At 40.3% G+C, this 25,762-nt stretch overlaps 1 protein-coding gene across 1 annotated transcript in view; it reads right to left on the reverse strand.

Annotated features, from left to right (window-relative positions):
* The window catches only part of fstl5 (follistatin-like 5), a 200,923-nt gene that overhangs the window by 88,048 nt on the left and 87,113 nt on the right, over positions 1–25,762 (reverse strand). Inside the window, exons 5-6 of the mRNA XM_085469313.1 lie at positions 6,199–6,395; positions 267–387 (exon numbers count right to left, since the gene is read on the reverse strand). Of these exons, the coding sequence (XP_085325439.1) occupies positions 267–387; positions 6,199–6,395 (318 nt within the window). The remainder of the gene's footprint in view (positions 1–266; positions 388–6,198; positions 6,396–25,762) is intronic.

A 25,762-nucleotide genomic window follows, 5' to 3' on the forward strand; every position in this document is an offset into this window, starting at 1 on the left:
CATAATACTCATAATTACTGCACTACTTTCCAAATCAATTAACTAACAACTGGGTAAAAAGAACGCCATTGTAAACATTGTCGTAATGTTTACACACTAGGACAATATGAACCATCAACTTTAAAATATAGTTTTTTTTAAAGACAAGAGCTATTATTTAGTATTGACTAAAACTGCAAATTTAAAAATACATTTCTGTCACATCTGATATATATTTTACTGAACAATGTAAACAGACGATGGGAGTAACAAAACTGTATCCTCACCAAAGGCTGTGTAGAACTCCTCTTTTGTAAGGTGCTCATCATCGTTCACGTCGTTGTACTTCAGCAAGTCAAACAATGTGCATTCAGAGATGTCCTTGGATAGACCTTCTTGCTTGATGACCTTCAATGAGAATACATCAATCGTTGGTTAAAGAAGGTTAAGAGCATTTTTTTTTAATTCTGTTTGTGTGTGTCTGTTGGTTTTTTTCAGTACTGTTCCAGAAATTATAATAAAACAAAACCTCTATGCAATTAATGTTGCCACTAAACAAATCAGCCAGATGTTGACTAATAACATTTTTCTTTTCCACCAAAGGATTTGATGTCTCTTAAAGTAAACCACAGCAGTGATGGCACTGCTTATTCAGTCTACAGTGAGTAATCAGCACAGTTAAACCTACACAGAGAAGTGTAGGTTTAACACATATCTGTGTAGGTTTAAACTTGCTTTCTGCTCTAAGCCCACCAGACATGTATATCCTAATAAGCTGAACACAGTAGAGGGACAGATGTCCAGTTGCCTTTAAGTCCATTTTAAGTGGGATGAGGCAAACAAGGGCTAATATGGATTGTCTGTGTAGGTTCTCAATCATCCAGGTCATGGTAATTTAAGAAGCTTGGAAAGAAAAGCGACTGGACCTCTTTAAGTGTCTTAAAGACGTTTCATCCGAGAAGCTTCTTCAGTTCTAAGACCAAATGGTGGAGAGTCCCAGGTATTTAAACCCTAGTGCGAGTTGTCCCTTAAGATGGTTGTTGACCCGCTATTGATCATGTGCCTCATCACATGAGCCAAGGACATCAGCAGAGGTCCGGGTGAAACATTGCGAGACCTTGTCTCACCCTATCATGTGACCTACTGAGATCAAGTGATGCAAGATGTGAGTAGGTGGTAAGATCATTATAGATCTTTTGTCCACTGATGCAAAAAAAATTTGTTTACCCCAGGTTTAAATCTAAGAAACAATAGGTGTTGCTTGGATTACACATGTCATTACAAAATGAAAATTTGAGTACCATATATCTAATTGCCAAGAAAACGGTTTCACTAAAACTGGAATGCACTGGCTGAAATGCAAAGTCGAAACCATCGGGTACTATCTCAGGTCAATTAAGTTTTTTACGTTAACCTTATTTGCATCTACTCTTTGACAAGTTGTGTGGCTAGCATTGTCACCTCACAGTAACAAGATGATGGGTTTGAATCCACCTCTGTGCTGGAATGATGACGTGACCAGCGTGTAATTATGCGCAAAAAAGGAAGTAATGGCCCAGATATCAACTATATTCTCCAATTCTCCACTCACTATACCGAAGCCCAAACATAGGATTGTTAAGGCCAATATTGATATTTTGGTGATTTTAAAATTTTGCGCATTTTCAAATTTTGCTAGCATTTCTTATACATAGTTATTTATTTAGTGATTTACACTGGCCAAATCTGCTTAGATCATGTAGTTTTTATGCTTGCTGTGTTTCAAACATGTGTGTTGCCAAAAGCCAAGTTGCAAAGTGCCCTCTGCTGGAAAAACTACGCAATGTCAGGCCATTTCCCCCATCTTGTTTACTCAGACAAAGCCAGTTAACAATTGAAAGTTTAAATTTGAAAAACAAATACAATGGTTTTAGTATTTGTAGAACCGTACAGTCACAAAACTACAAAATAGTAGACAGTTTTGTTAATCATTGGCTTTTCAGATTAATATTTAAAAGTTCTACAGTTCCTTCAGGTAAAGTGTCAGTCTATGAAGGCTGTGGTCATGTTCGGTAACATTTGCATTGTAGCCAAACTGAAAGTCAATGAAGTTCTGTCACAACAGTGGATGAACAGGTCCAAAATACTGCAGTTTTTGTCATCATCCTGATAAAAACATGATCGTATTCCACACCTTCTGCATGGCCCTGGCAGTAAAACATCCATCATACTAGATCAGCTGTCAAAATGCTGATCACAAGGGACGGCTTTATACATCATGCATTGTCCATCGGATCAGTGCACTTCCCTTTCCCAGATGACTTGCCCAAAATTTAAGAGTTACCTGTGATGCTATGTGAGCTACACCTAACTTTAATTTGAATGTTGAATCACTGAAAAAAAAGAATTCAATGTACAAATTTTCTATTTTCATTCTTTTCATTCTTGGGCTTAGAATTTTTTTTTAAAAAGAAGATGATTTTAACTCAAAAACAGTCTTTACTCATTGCTCCTTCCTTTGCTTGCTTTTTGGTCTTTTCATCACCTGGAGTGATGTGGCATTTAAGAGACTTTTATGCGTTGGAATTGCAGGCTTTGATGCATAAACTCCATTTCTGTTTCTACAGTGTTTTTCCAGTGACTCCTCTGGAGAAAAAGAGAACAACAAAGCAGTAACATATCCTGCACATGTTCAGTGGACCATGTGAGCTAAATGATCTGAGGCAAATCATCAATAGGTTAACCAGATATATGTGTATTGAGATTCTGCCTGTTTTAAATTGAACCTTAATTTACAAAGCCAATGGAACATTGGCTGGTTACCCAGACAGAACATATGTCTTACAATTAGCAGTTACACTGAGTTTTCTTTTTTTTTTTTTTTACTTACACGGAACCTATTCTTGCAATACAGACATTATGTACCATAACTATACGGTTCCTGCTAGAAAGGTTGTTCAGCTGGGATGCTTAAGTTAACCCCCTGTTGCGCCTCCAGGCTTGCAATACACTGGTGGAAACCTTGCTGTATGTGAACATTTTCCAGCATTCCAGACGTGCTTTCATCTCCTTCACTCTCGACTCTGCTCTTCCCTCATAACCATAACAATTTACACATCATCTCCCTTACAATTTCAAAAGTTTTAAAGTTGCATCTGTCTCCTCTTTATCCACCTTTACTATTTTTTTACACAAACAAAATAAGATTCTGTGTTATTCATGTGAAAAGAGGGTAGTTGTAAACCCTGCATGCATTAATCTGCAAAGAAAAAACAAAAAGAAAACCTTTTGTATTGTCAAGAGGATGAATTAGGTACTGCAGTACAAAACAATACTGCAGGACTCATACTAGGATGTGTGACTTATGAAGCAAGATCTTCAGTGACTGTGCTATGAATGTTTCAAAAGATTTGCAAATTCGTTATATCTATTTTTTATATCTATTTTAGCCCCCCAAAATCCCAAAATAGGGATCAGAAGTCACCTGTTCGCACTCCTCTTAATTTGAATTCAGCTCTTTTAGAAATATTTGCAGACCTGATAACAACTCAGACTAGACTTCTGCAGAGATTTAAAAGAGCAATTTTCCATTAGTTAGAACCTTGAGATTTGTACTATATTTAAAAGTTTATAGATGCAAGTTGAAAAAAAGACTTACATAATGTTTCTTCTTACAGCAAATTCTACAGCATCTTTTATCATGCTTTTTGTAGACAATAAACGGTATATCAGGATCAACACTGGACAAGAAGCAGTGTTTTATTTTTATTTTTTCTAGTAAAAGATAAATCTTCAAATATTATCTTTGGTACAATGATAGATACGATGAATGCATGAAGAAAAAATATGTTTTGATTTGCCATTTTAAAAGGGCACTAAAAGGGCAGGAACAATTGCTCACTGTGTCACTTCATGTGCACACTCTAGCACATTGAGTAAGTCCAAGTGAGGGATTTCTGTCCTAGAATTTCAAATGAGATCAGAGAATGCTCCAATTATAAAAGGTGCTTTAGGCCATGCGGGTGGCAGCCATAATTTTGTAATTTTAAACTGATGAAAAATGTGTGAATTGCTTATGTAGTTATTTTTGAAGGTTTGTTCAGGCCAAATTTGATTTGCATTAATCTCTTCTTTCAAAATTATAATTTCTTAATAAGATAGAACTCAGTGCCAGCTCAAGCAGATGAGGTTAAGAAAACATGCACAGCCCTGCCAGTACAAGTTAAGAGAGTCATAACCTTACTGTGTAACTTACATCATTTAAGTTGAGTTATGAATTACTCTGAAAAAAAATTCTGAAGAACTACTCAATAAAGCAGAGAATCCATTTGAAAACAAATTATTAATTTGGTATAGGAGCCATGATGGTGAAGCGCTATTAACCCATGAGAGCCTTTGTTTGTTAACTGACTGATTAGATGGAGAAACCTATTTCGAAGCGATATTTGTCCTGCTGTCATTGTGTAGTTATTCTGATGTGAATTAAATTAATCAGAAACATTTTTATGCCTGTAAAGTAAACATGTAAATAGTCTTCACTTACTACAGGCAAACAAAGATACAGTTTGGACTGTTGCATTGATGGATTTTTTTGGACAATATTTTCTCCAAGGTAAATAACAAAACAAATGAAAAAAAGTTTCTTGGTTAACTACTGCATGCATACCCCAAAGTCAGGTAGGCTCATGAAAAAAAGCATATCTGTATGAACAAAAAAATAATAAATTCAGTTGAAACCCCCATAAGGGCCACCTGCAATTCACTGATATTTCAATTTCTGCCCTTCCCAAAAGTGCTCCCTTCTCTCCATTTTCCTGTGAATGAGGTTTATGTGGCTGGCTCTGCATGAAATATGCCAAATTTCCCATATATGTAAACAACAAAAATGGGAGGAGGGCTAAAAACAGACTTGGAGGAATCCCTGAAAACAGTTCCTCCATTTGGACATATATTATTAGCCTGCATGATTCAAAACACCTGGTGGGGGTGGGGGTATCAACTCTGCAGAGGAAAAGATTACATCTCATTTACAAACAGGGTTAAAAACCAGGCCAAAGTAATATTCAATAGGTTGAAAGGGCATATTCAAATTAACACTTGGGGTATATTGGCAATGTTTTTCCATAAAACCCAGTCCAACACGGTCTAAGGAGCTTGGAAGGAAAAGCGTCTCTTTAAGTTGCTTGAAGATGTTTCACCTATCAACGAGAAGCTTCTTCAGCTCTAAGGTCAAATGGTAGAGAGTCCCAGATTGAAGTCCTAGGGGAGCGTCCCCCAAGAGGGTCATGAACCCCCTGGGGGGATGACTGAGAACCTTCACAGACATACCAATCCAACATAGTTTGTTGACTATGTATTTTATTCACCGAGCATTGATTTCTCTCAAGCTGGCAAGGAGTACCATTTAATGTTAAAACATGTAAAAATATGTAAATAATATGAAAATATCACTATTTTGTGGCCATATGCCATAAACCTCCTGTGCTAAAATATTGATCTAATGAGTCAGAGGAAAGGGCACTGACAAAGCTTACCAAGGTGACCTCTGTACACGCAGGATTTCCTACTGGATCAGCAGGAAGATAACAGAAGAAAAGAAACTGATATGATGGTTTTGAAAACCACTGCGGGTTGCTTACCCCTTCAATTATTCAAATAAGCTCTATATTAACTCAATCCCGGGGTACTGGGAGACTTTATTTGATATGCACAGAATATCTTCCTTCCTTACGGCAGCCACAAAAAGGTCTTTTTTACAACATCCCTCTTGGTAGTGCTGGTCAAAGGCTGTAGCCTCCCTTAAGCTTCATGGCTCCTTTGACCCACATTGCTTTTCAAAAGATTTACCTTGAGCGATGCACAACAGCTACCAGAGGGAAGGGTAAAAGGAGTAAAACGGACACAATTCTGGCACACATGAAAGAGGACAGTTTAAACACCTGAGCGCACAGATGGTTTGTTCACTTTTTATCCCCCTTTGATGAGATATTTAAATGAAATGGCTCTCAAGTTTTGACAGACATGACAGATACTGTGAAGTCTCTTGAAATGGGAAGCAAATCTTTTTATTCTGTACTTAAATGATGCTTTAAAAAATACCTTAAGACCAGTGTTAGCTTGTGAGTCGAGGTTAAGCAGTATGTTACCTTCATGCCAAACACACACTAATACCACATTCATTTTTGAAAGGGGGAATATGTAGTGGCATAGTCAAGCTCATTTTTACTCCCATATTCTTACCTGTGAGAGCTCGCTGGCATCTATTTGACCGTTATTGTCTGTATCAAAGCGTTTGAACATGACATCAACCAGTTGCTTTTTGGCCACCATGCTGTCCTTGTGTTTCCCATGGCTGGCAGGCCCCATGTATCGTTTCTCATGCAAATCCAGAATCTTGTTTTTCAGCCGTCGGTAGTCGCTCAGTCTACAGTTATCATCTGGGGGGGAAAAAGAAAAGGTAAACTGGTTGGATGATGGAGAGTTTATTTATTTATTTGTAGTAAAAAATGCAATAAGAGCTAAGGGGAAAGTACATGTTTATTTTATCCGATAACATGTTTCATAAATATCTAAATTATTCCCAAGTGCAGAACAAAGCACAATTAAAAACATTGAACTTATTATTTGTAACAATGGATGTAGTGTTTTCACATTTTTAGCCAATTAGTATCCAAGCAAAGTAGAATCCCCCTGAAGATTCACATTATTAAACATTAGCTCTTGTTTATATTCAGCAAAACCCAAATCTGTACAGGGCCCTGTTTCAGGAAGCCGGTTTAGTGGAAAAACTGAGTAAGTACACCCTGAGTTAACGAAAACTCTGGGTTTTCGGTTTCACAAAGCGAGTTCAGCTGAAGCCTGAGTGAGTCACTATGACGACACACGCCGTGAAGCTAACCTGCCCCCTAGCAGGTTTACTACAACTAACCCTGACTGTCTCCGCCCCTTTGTCGGAAACCTGACAGTAGGAAGTGTCGGACATGGCGTGTCCCTTCCTTGAAGAGCCAGTAGATCGTGAAGCCCAAATTCTCCGCAGAGCTCTCCGCCGGGAGAGAGTGATTAGAGCGCGTTTGGACATTTTATCATTTCCTGATGATTTTCTGTGCGAACGTTACCGTTTCTCAGCACAATCTATAATTTATTTGAATAACATCCTCAGGCCATATATTACGCATGTGACACATCGCGGACATGCTCTCAGTTCATTACATATTATTTGTATTGCACTTCGTTTTTTTGCATACGGGAGCTTTCTGTATAATATTGGTGACGCTGAGCACGTTTCCAAGGCTACCGTCTGTCGGGCAGTCAGGAATGTGACAGTTGCACTGAAACGTCTCCTGTACTCGTTTGTGGTGTTCCCCGGTCATATTCATCCACCAAGATTCATCAAAGAGGGATGCCACAAAATTGCAGGTATCAGGATGACCAAAACTTAATTTATGATGTGGTGCTACTTGGACTACTACTTAAATTTTACATTTATTTTCACAGTTCCCAGGCGTGATTGGCTGTATAGATGGCACTCACATTCCAGTCATTGCTCCTTTAGTAAATGAAGGAGACTATGTGAACAGGAAGTCTTTCCACAGCATTAATGTACAGGTACATAGTTCCCTGTAGCATTTCAAACTAACAAATTATTTCATCATAGTAATGGATGCTAATTTGTGTTCTCTGCACTGTGAAGATCATATGTGATGCTGCCAACATTATCACAAATGTGGAAGCCAAGCAGCCAGGCTCTGTCCATGACACACAAATATTCCGTGAATGTACACTGAGCACAAAATTTGGACATGGTGAGTTGAGAATACTTTAAAATATATAAAGACCAATTGCTTCAGGGACATTTGAACTGAAGTGTATCCTTCTGTCTTAGGAGAGTTCACTGGCTACTTGCTTGGTGATAGTGGGTTTCCATGTTTACCCTATTTGCTTGCCCCTTACCCTGACCCTGAACCGGGCCCACAGCAGCGATATAATCTGGCTAATTGCAGGACAAGAGCCAGAATTGAAATGACTATCGGAATGCTTAAGGCCCGGTTACAGTGCCTGCAAAGACTCAGGGTCACCCCAGAAAGGGCATGTGACATTATTGTGGCATGTGTGATTCTTCACAACATTGCCACAATTAGAGGAGAACACTGTCCTTCTGAACCAAACATCAGCAGTGATCCAAACCATGAACATCCTGACCCTCCCACGGACATACAAGATGGAAGCGCAGTCAGAGACACCATATGTCACAATCATTTCTTTTGACCCATCACCTCAACATGTTGAAAGAAGAATAAACAGATTTTTTGTTCAACTGGCTTTATTGGTCACCTGTGTTTCCTGTACACAAAGTATTAAAAGATGTAAACCTCATAAAGTGTCTCTGTTGCTTCCTCCTCTGTAACAGCTGTCAATGTTTCTTCATTATTTTCCTGTAGTAAAGAAATAAACAACATTGCTGTTCTACTGTAAACTCATATAATCTGTGGAGTATTACTCACAACTGCATGTTGGTCTGGCTCAACAGGAGGCTGCACCAGATGCAGTACACCACCACCATCAACTGATAGAATATGAGGTTTATACAGGTCACTTATAACTTACAAGGGACCAAATGGCAATTAACAAACATATACCAATCACCTTACACTTCATTGTCATTATGCTCTCAAAGACAACCAAGGCTGAGGGAAGGCAAAATCAGTAGGAAAATAACTTCACTACAAAATAATCCATTATGGTAAAGAGTTTATCAAATGAATGTGTCGCACTGCAAAGGTGACTGTGAAGAAAGGATGTATGCACATCATGTATTATTTTGGATTTACCCCCTTATGTAGGCACTTGTGTCTTGCGGGGTTATTGACTCAGAGGATGTCCCCACAGAGATGCCTTCGGCCACAGGGCGCCCACTGTTTTGGCTGAGGGCCAACTGCTCAGCCTCTGTGAGTGGTGGTGGTGGAGGACCCCCACCTGTTTTTCGGGCCTCTGCTTTTTTTCTAGTGGCCATAACGGGGTCACATTTGAGCATACAGAGTAAGCAAATATGTACTTGTAATGTGCTCAGATAATTTCAATAAGTGCTTACAGAAAGGAAATTAATGTAGCCTCTAACTGCAATTGATTTACATCGGACAAACAGACCAAGCACTATGGCTCATAATACAATTACACCTTACCTGTTTGGACTATATTTTTATATTTCATTTTTACTTGCTGCCAGGAACGTTTGGGGCCTGTTGGGTTGCACCTGCGCTCACATCACATCACAAAATAAAATGTATAAAATAACAAATAAAATAACATATGATAAAATAACGTGTTAAATGGGTGGAAATCCCTAGATCAATGTTTATATTAACACTCACGCATTGACTCTGTCGGCTATGTTTTGCCATGCATGCTCCCTGTCTTTCGCAGCTGTGGCTGTGTTACTTTTTTCCGCGGAATTTGCGTGTTATCAGCATATGCTGCCATCAGAATTTCGGCCTCAAGCGCTGTAAAATACATTGACCGCGTCTTCTTTCCCTCCGTCTCCATGGTGACTCGCTTAATCTGTGCTCCGCTTATCAGGGCTTTATGTATCCTCGTCCGCGCGCTTCACTTGGGGTTAAAGCAACTCCGCGATGACTGAACTAATTGTTATCAGCCTTTCTGAAACGGAATATTCCGAGTTGGACAGTTCGGGGTTACTCAACCCTGCGTATCGTTTTTCACTCTGAGTTTTCTAAACCGGCTTCCTGAAACAGGGCCCAGGTCTCTGACTGTCTTCCTCATAATAACAAACGCTAAAGATTGTTTTCCCGAGGGGAGCACAAAGTGTGACAGACACGCTGCCTTCACTGCCTCAAACTAAGAAAGCGGGAGCCTCTTCAACACAAAGAAACTGATGAACAAATCCATCACACAGGTGTCAAACACTAACCCTGACAGCAACAGAAAACACGTTGGTTTTGTATTTACAATCCACCATCAAAGGCTCCAGATCAAAGACGTAAACTACATGAAAGATTCAGCAGAGTAGAGTGGAGCCAAAGAGAAAAATAAGGACTAAAACTAGAGGTTGACACATGTCAAATCAGCTTCTCCTTGCTAAATCTGGAAGTCTCTCTCTACTAATAACAGTTATATTAGCTGATGTCAACAAGCACATGGGAAAAACGTTGCTGTTCACTGGGAAGTCTTTTAAGTCTCTGGAGAGGACGCTGACATCTATACCACATCTTACTGCGTGATCAACATGGGACAAGTATGGAATAATAGCTTCGTTGCAGAATCTCATGTGAGACAAATGATCTTTGTTGGGGATGATCAAGCAGGAATGATTTAGTGAGTCTGGTAATGAGAATTTCACACAGTAGAACTGGGTTCTCACCGAAAGCTGATGACTAGCTAAGTAGAATCAGAGTGACCCCAGAAACCAATGACATGTCATTATGAGATACCTGGGATCTCATTTTTGTACTGTAAATGTCTTCAAGCATTCCTTTATAGAAACAAATTGAGCAATCAGTGAGCATTTAAATGAGATGCTTGATGTAAGCCCGACGCTCGCCATCATTTGGATATGACAGCCTTGAAGAAGTTCTCCTTAAACTCTGCCAGGGAAATAAACTGGCTTTCACCGAAACTATCATTTTCATCTCAGTTCTCTGTAACCTTGTAAAGTCCCCAAGGCGTAAAAACTCTATTCTTCGCATTCATATAATGTTTATTATTATCATGAAGAAAGTATAAAAATTAAGTATAAAAATATGGTAGCGTAAAGATTCAGTGTAAACAACAATGTACAACCGACACTTAACTTATTAGAAATGATTTACTGAGATTTGCAGTTTTCCGTGATAGCTGTTATTCTCTTGGTGGAAAAAGTGAAGAAATACCTTTATCTATGAATGAAAAGAGAAAAGCAAATAACAAGAAACACGACAAATATAGATTCTTCCATACAAGCTTGTTAGATAAGATTTTCTCTTTAATACAGATGTCAATATCATGGACAACAGGTGCTATTTGGATACTAGCGCTCTCCTTTTCAAATTTAAAAACTGCCACATTCTCTGCGCTGCAATGAAAAGGAAAAGTTAAGGCCATTAGTGTCTGATCATTGCTATTCCATGCAGGGCAGAAGGGTTCAAGTGAATGTTTGAGGAGTGTAAAATTGATGTGAATCGCATGCGATGACCTTTACAGTTACCAACTCCAACCACGAATGTTTACTGTGGGAGATATTGGATCAACATATTGAAGATCATGCTCTCTGCTGTAGTTATGAATATTAAAAAAACTGAAAAACAAGGTTTATATTTTGTAGGAACAGTTTGGTCCCAAGACGCATAAAAAAACACATCTACCGTAGATGCTTGTGGACATATTTCACTTTAAAGATTTTTTTCCCTGTAATCTATGTGTTGTGTTTTAAGACGGTCTCTTTTGTTTTGTTTATCCAAAGACATTGTCAGCAGTGTAATTCTACTCCTATAAATGCTTTATTTTCTGATGACCTCGTGTACCAAAATTAGGAAATCATAACCTAGCCAGGTGGAGAAAATTAGGTAAGAGAAAGAAGCACTGGAACATTGTCTCTCAGTGATGGTCTGGCTTCTATAACTATCAAACTGAGGTGTTGACAGATGTTTGAGCTGCACACTCAGTCAGAAGCACTCTGTAACTAGCAGGGTGTGAACAAAAACAGTGGTGACTGCTAAGGCCTTTCTAGCAGCCGCAGCAGGTAACAAAACAACAGGAAGCTCTTTTCAATGACAAAATTTGCTTTGGCTGTCAAAATAGTGATAATGGCTGGTGAATTCTAGGGAATCAAAAAAGTAACTTGCCCTCCAAAGTGTACCAACTGCAGAATGCTGCACCTCTTGGAGCGGGTTCTGCTTTAACAAGCATCAGTGGCAGAGAAGCTGCCCTGGTCACAGATGGCTGGTAAAATGAATAAAAGATAAATGGCTGCTGGCATACCCTCGGCTAAGGTCAGCTACATAAAAGAAGCATGAACTATCACATGCATGCAGGTCCACACGTGGATGTAAATGAAACTACTTATAGACAAACTGCTACCCAAAAACATGCATTTAAACACTCCAACATATCCAAACAGTACTTGTCTACACAGGGGAGTTTAAGCAATAATTTGGCAATGGCGACTATAATCTGTCAAATTAACTATGCCAACATGCCTTAGTCAAAACAGTACTTCAGGGAACAAGTAAAAACTCAGCAAAAAGCTGTTGTGTTATTCAGTCCAATCCACTTTGTCAAACTAAGATCTACTGAATGCTGAAAGAATAACTCTCCGTTTCGTGAAATCCAAAGTTTCCTGTAAATATGGAAATGTCTCAGGCACAGAAGTGGTTTTTGAGCTCAAAGGGATGCATCAATGGGGTCTGCTTTTCCTGTGCAATTGCTGGGGTTATCCTAAAAAAAAAGAAAAGAAAAGAAAAGAAAAGAAAAAAAAGAAAAGAAAAGAAAAAAAAACATTTCCCATTAAAACTTTGATCATTAAATTGATCATCACTAACTGATGAGTTCTCAGTTCCAACATTGTCTTCTTAATTGAATCATCTGCCTTTTTTCAGTCTTACTGTAGACAAAGACACAGGAAATCAGGATGGGTTATAAAACTGTGCAAACCTCGTCTGGACTCAAAATTACTTGTAATGGAAGAACAAGGGAAGAACAGAGGTGCTTGCTTTGTTTTGGGTTTTTTTGTTTTGTTTTTGATGGAGGATCATGTTAGATATCAGTAGAAGGCTTAAAATGGAGTTCTACTGTTCCATCAACATTACAATCTTATTTACAGTAATGATAATGATGTTAAATAATCCTTTAACCTTATCCTTTTATTTTTAAATAATTTGGTGGTAGGAGAGCAGGCTGCTTCAGTAGGAAGTTTAAGACCCTGACCATAACAGCAAGCATGCCTCCAATGACTTCCATGCCTTGGGAGACCAACACGGTAGCCACAGGGTAACTGACAGAGAGCCAACAGTCAACTGATACCGATTACTGTGAAAGTGGAGAGGCTGCAAGACTCAGAGAAATCCAGGGACAAGGACAGCTGCAGGCAACTAATAATCCTTCAACAGGTTCAACTATGAAACCCCGAGAGCTTCCTCTAGATTGATCTTACTGACCGAAGATTCTCTTTTGGTCATCTTGTGTGCGGCTGTAAACAGTGAGTCTGAGCATTTATAGCAGGGCAAATGGGTGTGCTTGATTTATAACACAACACTGTCAGCAGGCAAAGCAATGGGCAAAAAGGCAGAGTACATTCTGGACAAATACATAGTCAATAACAACACACAGAGAAAGGCAGCCATATACTCTCAGATTCACACCTTCGCCTATTTAGAATCACCAGTTAACCTAACATGCATATCTCTGGACTGTGGGAGGCAGCCAGAGCCCACGCAGGTACAGGGAGAACATGCAAATTCCACTAAATGGTCCATCTAGCTGTTACACAAGTATAGCTACTCGTGTGCATGGATAAGATGACACAAACAAAGGGACAAGGTTCAAGCAAAAGCTTAATGTGGTGTGCAAGCTTCCTGCCAGTTCAGAGTTATTCCAGCTGGTGCTGGTAATGGTCAAGTGACCTGTGCCAACAAAAAGAGCAAAGAAACAGCAAATATAAAAGAGGTAAACAACAGAGTATTGTACAATAGCTTCAAGACGAAGACCTCGAGGACACAGAGAGAGCAATTCTTGCAATAGTATCACATTAACCGAAGTTACGTTTGTTTACTAGGCGACTCACACCAAGGCCTTTAAACGATTGAGCCTTACCTACTGAATAGCAATGGCATCTTAAATGCTAAGTGTTAAAGATGAGCTGGAATGTAGTTTCATCTGTTCTTCTTATCTGTTTTATGTAAGTGGTATCGATGGACATTTTGCATTTGTGCAGCAAAAGTGATGGATGGTGATGAATAGTGATCAAACAACAAAATCTTTATGTCTAACCGCTTTATGCAGCCGACAGCTTTTTCTACATTTAGTGACATTCACAAACAAACTGAACAGCCAGTTACAGCCTTAGAAAGAACATCTAAAATTTAAACTAATGTTTGACACTGGGTTCTCCACGTGTTTGTTTTGATTTTAGTGCTTTATAATTTCATCTTCCCTTGTCCCCAGTGCAAGCTTAACTGTACCTTTCATTCACAGTCTCCTTATTAAGAACACACCCTGAAAACAACATATGATTAGTAAATAATATATTCAGGGACATGGAAAAGTGTTGTAATACAAAACTAAATATTATCCATGGATGGAATACATGACATTTTTCATGGACAGAGTTGCAGAGAAAGCAACAATTTAGTGAGAGTGACAAAAAAATTTAGCTTTTCACAGTGACTATTCATCTGTGTGCAATTGGTTAATAAGTGGCTTTTAGTCAAAATGTAGGCCATCCAGGTATTCATGGAAGCCAGTGTTAATTTTTGATAATTTGGCAATACCACGTGAAGGAAGACACCCTTTTACTGTTTGCTGTTGACTCAATGACCCGGAGATTAGTGTATCCAAAGAACAACAACAAAACCCTACATTCAAACCATACAAAAGTGCCATTCTCATGGGTATAACAGCATGCAAGCACAGGGAAATGGTGGTACACTCTGTGGTGAGCAAATGTAATGAAGCATGAAGACTAAAAGCAAAAAAAGTAGTTTCTGTTTTAAAGAACTTTTCCACATACAGATGACGTCAGTGTAGAAAACTTAAATATTGTACAGGTGAAAAACGTCTGCTTTCTAAGCACCTGAGAGGCACACTACTGTGCACAAGAAATTAAGAGTCTCAAACGTGTATTGTGCCAAACAGCATGGAGAAGCAGCTGCTGCATTAGCAACCAATATAAGTCCAGCTGGCACTAATGAAAAGTTACTTTTCGAGCTGAAAATACACACTAATCCTTTGCCGAACATGCAGTAGACTCAGAGAAAGAAAACAGAAATTCTACATGCTCTCCACAGAGACCGTAAAAGTGACTGAACCCCCCTCGCTACCTCAACCTGCCCCTTTAAAAGCCCTACTGTTTTATTTATAAAAAGAAAAAGGCGGCTCAGCGGAATAGCTAGAGTCAACTCCACTGAAACTGTCCCATCTTTGCCCGACTAAGCCTGCCCCCCACCAACCATCTCTTGCAGCTTTTCCATCTCCGTCTCCAGGGCCCTGGGTACTGCCGCTGCTCACAATACATCAAGACAGCACAGCATGACAACTGGGCTAACCAAATCAGAGGTCACTGATTGCAATCTTTAAGAGCAACTGGAGGTGTCAGTGCCGCAACACCTGACTGAATCTGAAATGGATATCTGGGCAGTAGAGCTGCAACCCCTCAAAGCTGCTCTGGCCAGGTCGATATGAATGCAAAACACTCACAGCAGACCTCAGGCACAGAGAAGAGACTCCTGCTAATATCTCGGAGTTCAAAATAAAAGATTTCAGTCACACTGAGGCTTTTTGCATCCATACTGAAAAGTAAAGAAATACAAAACTGAAGTTCATTCCTGCCCTTGGAAACAGCAAGTTGAAACACAGTCACACCGTAAGGTCCTTTTGTTAGATATTCTTGATCTTTTAATCACACTCCATGATCTTTATTAGCAGATTGAGTTTACCCAGCTGTCATGGAGCTGCTTTTCTTTTGTCACATGTGCCTATATGATTTGCTGCTCACATTGTGTACTGAAATTTTGTTTTCATGCTGTACTAAAAACCAATTCCATCTGTGGTCACATGGCAATTAAAGTAAAGAACAAATCTGGAAACAAGCCAGTCCAATTTCTACAGGGAATGGGTCTCTAAATTGTTAGACTTATGTCAAAGTGGCTGCTAGAGTTGATGAACAGATTTCTTGTGTTTGGCCCGATGTCTGAATGTTTTACAGTATCTAATAACATCTGTACAAAGAACAGGATTGATCTATTGAATTATCCTTTGGAGATAATGATTGGTCTGTTGTTTAATTATTAAAACCAGAAGCTAGTGAGAAAAAACCCACAAGCTTTCTGTTGAAGTCAATTATAGGAGCATTTTCTTATCAGTCACCTCTATTGATATTTTATTAAGTTCAGGCAATTAAAATAACGTAACAAATAACAAAAGGAAAACCGGAAAAAGTCTTGGTAAAAGACATGATATGTATTTGTTCAAATACATATCATGTAAAATTTGTTTCAAACCATTCACAGTCATCTGAAAACTAATGATTACTGATATATTTGTCAGCTACACACACACACACACCATTTGGTTGGGATTAATAGACTACATATAAAATATGGAAGTAGGTTCTGGGTATGCAATGTAAAGTCAGTCCACAAGTACCATAAACCTGTTTTCTTGCTAATGGCCAGGGGCAGAGTGCTCAGTTTGTAAAACAAACTGCTAGTTGTACAGAAGAATATAGAAAAATAGCCCTTGGCTGCTTTGCTCTGTGACCTCAGTAAAGGCTTCTCTTATGGCTTAATAGGGTAAGTAGAATTTTGTAAATTATGGCTACGATTACAGTCATAAAGGACGATTATCACAGTCATTTGCTAATGAGCATGAAGTGTTCTGCAGTTTCTGGGCCACACACACACCCTTCGAAAGCTGAGATTCAAAGCACCGAGATTTTTGATAGCAAAAACACTCACCCTGAGGATGAGCATTTTTGCTGATATGACTTCATAACCCATGGGTGCCATCCCATTTTTGTACTGTCTACATGCTTAAAGACATAAAAGAAACAACCAAGTAATTGTGTTTATAGCTAATATATCAGTATATTAAAACAGTCACCAAAGGTGAACTCTGATGTCTTATATACCAAAAACCCACACTAGCCTCCTCCATGAGATGTTTTGCAAAAAATAAAAATAACAAAATGATAATAAAAATAATAAATAAGTAATTCCAACTCTGTCTTTACCAAATAACAATTGTGTATTTTTCATATAGAGGACAACTTCTATACAAAAGTTTCTTTGGAAACCTCACTTTGTTTCTTTACCACTTAGTAACTTTCTGAGCCTTTAGTAACAGCACAAGACAGATCCCCCCCCTTTCATTCAGTCTCTGTCACTACTGTTTCCTCCCCAGATGCAGGTGTAATCCTCTCCTTCCAATCTTTCATCAAGACTGCTGCTCTTCCTCACGTCTTAATCTTTGATGTATTACCACCCCACCCCTCCTCTCTTACCTTGAATGGAATCATTATCATCTAGGAGACTTTACTCAAACATTACTCCATCCACCCAACTTAGCCTTACTGCTTTCCTTTTTTTTCACTCGACTGACAGAATCCCCAGGTGGTGTTCAGAGCTTCAATTCCCCTATTAAAAAAAAGCCCAACTTCTGTGCCATCTGCTACTATATACTCCAGTACACCCACACCTGAACACTCTGACTTTACTGGCCTTTTGTTCTAGCACTGCTGGATCCTGGCCATGATGGCTTTGTGGAATGTTCTGATGGATTATCTTAATTATTAATTTCAGTGAATGTGAAACATGTGACTCATCTTGACTCCTGCATTGTATAAAGCATTACAGGTTGGAGCGCCAATTTAATTAATCCAATACATGTATAAGTGAGAGACTGTAAATGGAAACTGGTCAAAAATGAATAAAGAATAAGTATAATTTAAATACTTTGAAATTGTTGGTTATTGTAGGTCTTTTTTTGTTGGAGGGGGGGGGCAAAAGAACAGGCCTTTCTTTTCCCAAAAGAAATGTAGGTTGGCTTAGACTAATCTTCCAGACTGACATGAAGCTAGACTGAAATACAAGACAAAGAAAAGAACGAGAAGAGAAGGAGATTGTGAGAACAGGAAGGCTTTGTTTTCCTCTCAAATATGATCCCAGAAGGCTTGATTACACAGAGCTTACTCCTTCAGTGGCAGGTCTTGTTGATGACATGATAGAAGGCAGTGACCCAGGGGCCAAGACATCAAATCAACACTGCTGCAGGTCTATATTTGGTCTACTGCAGACAGGCTGAGGAATATCATTTCTTCACAGTTGGGCCACAGTTTGATCAGCGAGCTTGAACAAGAATAGAAATATTTCTCAGATGTATAGCTGATGCATAAATGATGTCAATACCTGAGTTAATAATGTTAGACTGAAACCCAGTGGTGGAAGCAAAGAAATAAGGAGTAACCTCAGTAACATTTACAGTTTAAAATAGTCAGAAAGGCTTTTGGTGTTGCGAGGTTAACTATGTAGCCCCAAGTCAAGATGGATTTGGAATAGATGGGTAGATGTGTGCTGGTGTGAAAAGCCTTCTATTTGCTTCTATTTACCCTTTAGGCATGCTGACCTTACTTCAGTGGCTTTCTGCTTCAGAAAAAAGTGATCCCTGTGAGTGTCAACTACTCCAATCAGAGTTATCATATTATCAGATGAAGATGATAAATCCTTACATAACACAAACTATGACATTAAAATGCAACACTGTTGCAAATAAGGTGACTGCACCACATTAAATAATCTAGTCTAAAGGTATAGAGCTGTAAACACTAAACATTACTATCCCATAGCATAATAAAGAAGATGTGGACATTCCATTAATTTGTAGTAAGATCAAGTGAAATTATTTTGTTGACTGGGCAGGTATTTTTGGTCTGTGTTGTAGTACTGTAGCTGCGATTCCAGCAGTTTAAAGGAAACCTAGCAGCACATTATAATTTATCCGCTTCACCCGATGAATACATGCACATTCCTGTTACAATGTGATGCACTGTTTGTGCTTCATTCAGTTGTTTAAGATACGTCTTAACAACTTGCACATATCAAATATATCATCCCAGCAAATCATCTATATTGCACTTAAAACATGCTGCAACAAAAAAAACTAAATAAAAAAAACAGTGAAAACATGGTGCTTCCATGCTGAACACAAGAGAGTTTTGATGTACTTAAGAGTACACCCTCTGTGTTATCGTGCAGTATCCTAGTAGGTGGGGTTAATTAGTACAACTGGGAGGACCTGGCCAGTGTCCCTGGAGGACTTAACAGGTGTCTGTATCAGCTCTTTCTCCATCGACCCAGGACCATGTTTTTGATTTGGTTGACTACAGCCAGATTATTTTAGGTTTTACACTACACAACATCACAGACTTAACATTCATTCATCTAAATACTGACACACTGACAATGACTGACACACCTCACAAAGTTAATTATGTTTTTTTTTGGGTTTTCTTGGTTAATAAATTGTGGTTCAAGTTGTGCATCTCCCATTACTTGCATGGCTCATAACTCATCGACCCTCCAACACTGTTTTCAGTATTTTTCCTAATTGTACTGTCATGAATGTTTACACTTAACATGCTAACTGAGGACTGCAGAGTCTGAGATGTAGCTCTCAGAGTTTCTGCTTTTTCTCTGAGCATTGCACGGTCTGACCTTGGGGTGAATCTGCTGGGATTCGGACCTGTGATGGCATGCCACACATGGTAAGCTCCACACCTCACCACCCGTTGATTCACTTTAGTTTAATTTACAGTCACTACTTTAAAATATTCTATTTATTGTTCAATATCGTTTCTTTATTAAATGTATTCATTTTTCCATCACACCTTCCAATGTTTATATGGCGTGCACACATATTAACCTTGCAAGGTCAAAGTTCTGTTTTATGTTATATTAATACTAGTGATGTGACGTTCTGTATCGAAGCTTCGAAGCGTGTGTCGAGTAATGGAGGGGGCGTTTCCGCGAAGCGCGTATCGAGGCTTGCTTCATTTATGGGAGGAGCTGAAAATGATGACGTCCGAAGCCTCGCTGCCCGGCTGTACCACGTGACTGGTTCAGGAAGCGGTTCGAACTTTGCCGCGAGCTATGACAGTGATATAAAACCCTCAGACCCCATTCAAAATGTGGGTGTTTGATGGAGAGTTGCGGTTAGTGAGAGTTAGAGACAGTTTGGAGAGAGTTAGAGACAGTTTGGAGAGAGTTAGAGACAGTTTGGAGAGAGGTTGGAGGTTTAGGAGAGTGAGGAGAGAAAGTCAGGAGAGAATGGAGCCAGCTAAGAAGAGGAGGATGTCCTCCCCTGTGTGGGAACATTTTGAGCTTATATCTCCCAACAAGGTATGTAAATTTCCACAGAAGATGTATTTTCATAATACTGATGGTGCAATAAAACCTATGTGAAGCTGTCTGTACTTTTGTACAAGGTGAAGTGTTTGCTATGTGCCAGGGAGCTGGGATATAACAACAACACCTCATCCATGCATAGGCACTACAGAGCTATGCATGAGAATAAGGGGAACACCGATTGTGGAGCAAAACCAGGTGAGCCATCAAATGCCATGATAATATAGCATGCTGTAATGTTACTAAATGATATAACAATATTATACAATGCAATAAGTTATGTGTGTGATATTTATATTTGTGCTTTGTCTTTATTGTCTTTCCTCAGGAGAACAATCTCAAATAGATGAAGACCTGGTTAGCATGGTGATTGAGGACTCCCAGCCATTTAGCATTGTGGAGGACAAAGGATTCAAAAGATTTGTTAAATCATTAAATCCTAGCTATGTTCTCCCCACTAAAAAGGTCATAAAAGCAGCGAAAATTTAGTTTTTACAGAATAAAATGTGAACAGGCAGGACTGACGCCTCAGTGTGTAGCTGTCCATACCTCAACGTTACAAAAGCACAACTACTGTCCACACCCCAACCACACCTCACCTCACAGTAAATGATCATTTCCATTTTAAGCATTTCCAAATGATCATTTTCCATACTGCCAGTATAAATATACACAGTATACTGCCATCAATACAATATACATGTTTTACACACTCCTTTTGTTGTTGACATTTACAGGCTGTGTGCAAAAGGCCACACTCTTCAAATTCATGCCAGCTATTATTTTTACGTCCAGTAGGTGTCCTGCTAGAGCAAATGAAGCTTCATGAAGCTTCGCGTTGGGGTGAACCAATTGGATGAAAAGCTTCAGTGCTTCATGAGGCTTCATCTGCCCATCACTAATTAATACAGCTTTCTTTGTTTGAGTTACCTGGGGGTTGGTGTCTCCTCCTGTCTGGCAAAAGGTGTGGCAAAGGGCTGGGAGACCTGAAGTACTGCTGACAGCCTAATTGGATTGCACCACATGCTTCATTGCCTGGGGGGTGTTTCATGTTTGTTTAAATGTTTTGTATTAGTTGGTTATATGGCAGCCATCTTGTTTTCCCCGTGTGTGTCATTTGGTTTAGCTAAACCAGTATTTAAGTCCCCCTGTGTGTCATTTCAGCAGGTCAGTTTACCATATGTTTGGTTGAGGTTTTGTTAATTATTATCTTGAGTTTAGTCTGTTGAGTTGACCTCTTTTATTGGTCTGCCTGTTTAAGTTTTGGCTTTGTTAAATATATTTTCATATTTTTGGGTCAATAAAACCCGTTTTTTTGAATTAAAACCACCTGTGTCCTTTATGCTTTACTGCTTGGTCCCTGACAGGACCCCTGGGATGACTGCAGCATTGTGTTAACATAGACCTAACTGATCCAGCCAAGAAAACTACCAAAACATCTCTCTTACATAGAAATGGTGACACTTGCTGATTATCAATTAATAAATGCATTTCATTAACAGCACCTGGTTGGTATTTACCCTGTTAATTCCTATGGAAGTAGTAAGGTTGTACTTGTTTTTCTTATTTATTTGGTTGATTATCTTGTTTGTTGGTTTGCTTCTTTTTGTGTTCTGTTGTGTTTTTACAGGACTGTATAAGATCTCTTTAAAAGCTTTCTTTTTCACATGACTGTCATTTTAAATGCATATGTTAGGACAGTGATGAATCCAATCCATCATCAAACAACTTTTGGCCTCCACAGGATATGTCACAGGGTGCAGCCAACACTGTTCCCAGTGTATTGGTGCTCACTGCTACTCTACTGCCAAGTTCCGTCTTACTCTGAACTTGGACTAGCAGGATGAAACACTACAGGCTAGGCACGAGTACATTGCAGTACTTTGACTAAGAGTCTAAGTCATTATACAGTGGGGCAAAAAAGTATTTAGTCAGCCACCGATTGTGCAAGTTCCCCCACCTAAAATGATGACAGAGGTCAGTAATTTGCACCAGAGGTACACTTCAACTGTGAGAGACAGAATGTGAAAAAAAAAAATCCATGAATCCACATGGTAGGATTTGTAAAGAATTTATTCGTAAATCAGGGTGGAAAATAAGTATTTGGTCAATAACAAAAATACAACTCAATACTTTGTAACATAACCTTTGTTGGCAATAACAGAGGTCAAATGTTTACTATAGGTCTTTACCAGGTTTGCACACACAGTAGCTGGTATTTTGGCCCATTCCTCCATGCAGATCTTCTCGAGAGCAGTGATGTTTTGGGGCTGTCGCCGAGCAACACGGACTTTCAAATCCCGCCACAGATTTTCTATGGGGTTGAGGTCTGGAGACTGGCTAGGCCACTCCAGGACTTTCAAATGCTTCTTACGGAGCCACTCCTTTGTTGCCCGGGCGGTGTGTTTTGGATCATTGTCATGTTGGAAGACCCAGCCTCGTTTCATCTTCAAAGTTCTCACTGATGGAAGGAGGTTTTGGCTCAAAATCTCACGATACATGGCCCCATTCATTCTGTCCTTAACACGGATCAGTCGTCCTGTCCCCTTGGCAGAAAAACAGCCCCATAGCATGATGTTTCCACCCCCATGCTTCACAGTAGGTATGGTGTTCTTGGGATGCAACTCAGTATTCTTCTTCCTCCAAACACGACGAGTTGAGTTTATACCAAAAAGTTCTACTTTGGTTTCATCTGACCACATGACATTCTCCCAATCCTCTGCTGTATCATCCATGTGCTCTCTGGCAAACTTCAGACGGGCCTGGACATGCACTGGCTTCAGCAGCGGAACACGTCTGGCACTGCGGGATTTGATTCCCTGCCGTTGTAGTGTGTTACTGATGGTGACCTTTGTTACTTTGGTCCCAGCTCTCTGCAGGTCATTCACCAGGTCCCCCCGTGTGGTTCTGGGATCTTTGCTCACCGTTCTCATGATCATTTTGACCCCACGGGATGAGATCTTGCGTGGAGCCCCAGATCGAGGGAGCTTATCAGTGGTCTTGTATGTCTTCCATTTTCTGATGATTGCTCCCACAGTTGATTTTTTCACACCAAGCTGCTTGCCTATTGTAGATTCACTCTTCCCAGTCTGGTGCAGGTCTACAATACTTTTCCTGGTGTCCTTCGAAAGCTCTTTGGTCTTGGCCATGGCGGAGTTTGGAGTCTGACTGTTTGAGGCTGTGGACAGGTGTCTTTTATACAGATGATGAGTTCAAACAGGTGCCATTCATACAGGTAACGAGTGGGGGACAGAAAAGCTTCTTACAGAGGACGTTACAGGTCTGTGAGAGCCAGAGATTTTCCTTGTTTGAGGTGACCAAATACTTATTTTCCACCCTGATTTACCAATAAATTCTTTACAAATCCTACCATGTGAATTCATGGATTTTTTTTTCACATTCTGTCTCTCACAGTTGAAGTGTACCTCTGGTGCAAATTACTGACCTCTGTCATCATTTTAAGTGGGGGAACTTGCACAATCGGTGGCTGACTAAATACTTTTTTGCCCCACTGTATTATAATCACTTCATTTAATTTAATTAAAAATATCTTAAGGTCAGTTATGACCTTGTATCTATTATGCCCAAGCATGAATCTGTCTTTGGTTAGCATCACTCAAATGTAATTAACTATAGTCTAAAACTCTTGAAAAAGTCCAGAAGCTGACCTCAATTTCAGATACTTTTTCGTTGTTTTCATTGTATGTAAAGCACATACCTAGAAACTCAATTTCTGACATCTAGAGACTAATGGCATTTACATTCCACCCAGCAAGAGACTTTGCACAACGAAAATGTTTGGTTCAGCATATCAGTGTTTACCTCAACCAATGAGTTTATTTTACTCTCCAGTGCAGCTCAGCCTCTGAGAAATGTTTGTGTTGCATGAATAAACTCTAGTCTGCCAGAAGTCTGCTTTGTGGTCTGAAGACATACAGTACTCTATTCAGCTTTATGTACTGGCTTGTATTATAGTGCCGACATTAACAGACACACACACACACACACACACACACACACACACACACACACACACACACACACACACAAACAATACGGCCAACACTCTGATCACAATGTCTATAGATTCCTGCTTTTCATTGCACTGTGGGGTCAGCATTAGGTTAAAGGACTCTATTATCATCTATCTAGCCACTCAGCTCATAGCTGGGAACCATAAAGAGTTGAATTCCTATAGATCTGCTGCGCTGAGATACAGCGCTTTCTGTAGCCTTTATTGATCGGCTCATAAAACATTCAGTATGGATGGAAACAAGACGATTTTGTCTATTCCAGCACCAACACAGATTATTTCTGAGTGAGTTATGACATCAAATGTTGTCTGATTATTTTCCATTGCACACCAGCTAAATACTAAGTAGCATTTAATAACAATAAATATTTGTGTGTTCCAACTACAGGGGGATCACACTCCTCAGCCTCCCTGGGAAAGTCTATGCCAGGGTGCTGGAAAGGAGAGTTCGTCCGCTAGTCGAACCTCGGATACAGGAGGAACAATGCGGTTTTCGTCCTGGTCGCGGAACACTGGACCAGCTCTTTATCCTCTCGAGGATACTTGAGGGTGCATGGGAGTTTGCCCAACCAGTCTACATGTGTTTTGTGGACTTGGAGAAGGCATTCGACCGTGTCCCTCGGGGTGTCCTGTGGGAGGTGTTGCGGGAGTATGGGGTGTCTGCCCCAATGTTAAGGGCCATTCAATCCCTATACAACCATTGTAAGAGCTTGGTTCGCATTGCCGGCAATAAGTCGGACTCGTTCCCGGTGGGTGATGGGCTCCGCCAGGGCTGCCCTTTGTCTCCGGTTCTGTTCATAATTTTTATGGACAGGATTTCTAGGCGCAGCCAAGTGGCGGAGGGCTTTCGCTTTGGTGGCCTCAGAATCTCATCTCTGATATTTGCGGATGATGTGGTTCTGTTGGCTTCATCGGGTGAAGGCCTCCAGCTCGCACTGGAGCGGTTCACAGCCGAGTGTGAAGCAGCGGGAATGAGGATCAGCACCTCCAAATCTGAGGCCACGGTCCTCAGCCGGAAAAAGGTGGAGTGCCCACTCCGGGTCGGGGATGAGTTCCTGCCACAAGTGGAGGAGTTCAAGTATCTCGGGGTCTTGTTCGCGAGTGATGGGAGAAGGGAGCCGGAGATCGATAGACGGATTGGGGCTGCAGCTGCAGTAATGCGGCCGCTGCACCGGTCCGTCATGGTGAAGAGGGATCTGAGTGTAAAAGCGAAGCTCTCAATTTACCGGTTGATCTACATCCCTACCCTCACCTATGGCCACGAGCTGTGGGTAGTGACCGAAAGAACAAGATTGCGGATACAAGCGGCAGAAATGAGCTTCCTCCGAAGGGTGGCTGGCCTCTCCCTTAGAGATAGGGAGAAAAGTTCGGCCATCCGGGAGGGGCTCAGAGTAGAGCAGCTGCTCCTCCACATCGAAAGGAGCCAGCTGAGGTGGTTCGGGCATCTGACAAGGATGCCCCCTGGGCGCCTCCTGGGTGAGGTGTTCCAGGCATGTTGGAGAGATTATATCTCTCGGCTGGCCTGGGAACGCCTTGGTGTTCCCCCGGATAAGCTGGAGGAGGTGGCTGGGGAGAGGGAGGTCTGGGCCTCTTTGCTTAGGCTGCTGCCCCCGCGACCCGGCCTTGGATAAAGCGGATGAAGATGGATGGATGGATGGATGGATGG

The sequence above is a fragment of the Copadichromis virginalis genome, linkage group LG2 (assembly GCF_057382275.1).
Source record: "Copadichromis virginalis isolate Kocher_CV1m ecotype Utaka linkage group LG2, C_Virginalis_male_GT1.1, whole genome shotgun sequence".
NCBI classification, from domain to species: Eukaryota; Metazoa; Chordata; class Actinopteri; order Cichliformes; family Cichlidae; genus Copadichromis; species Copadichromis virginalis.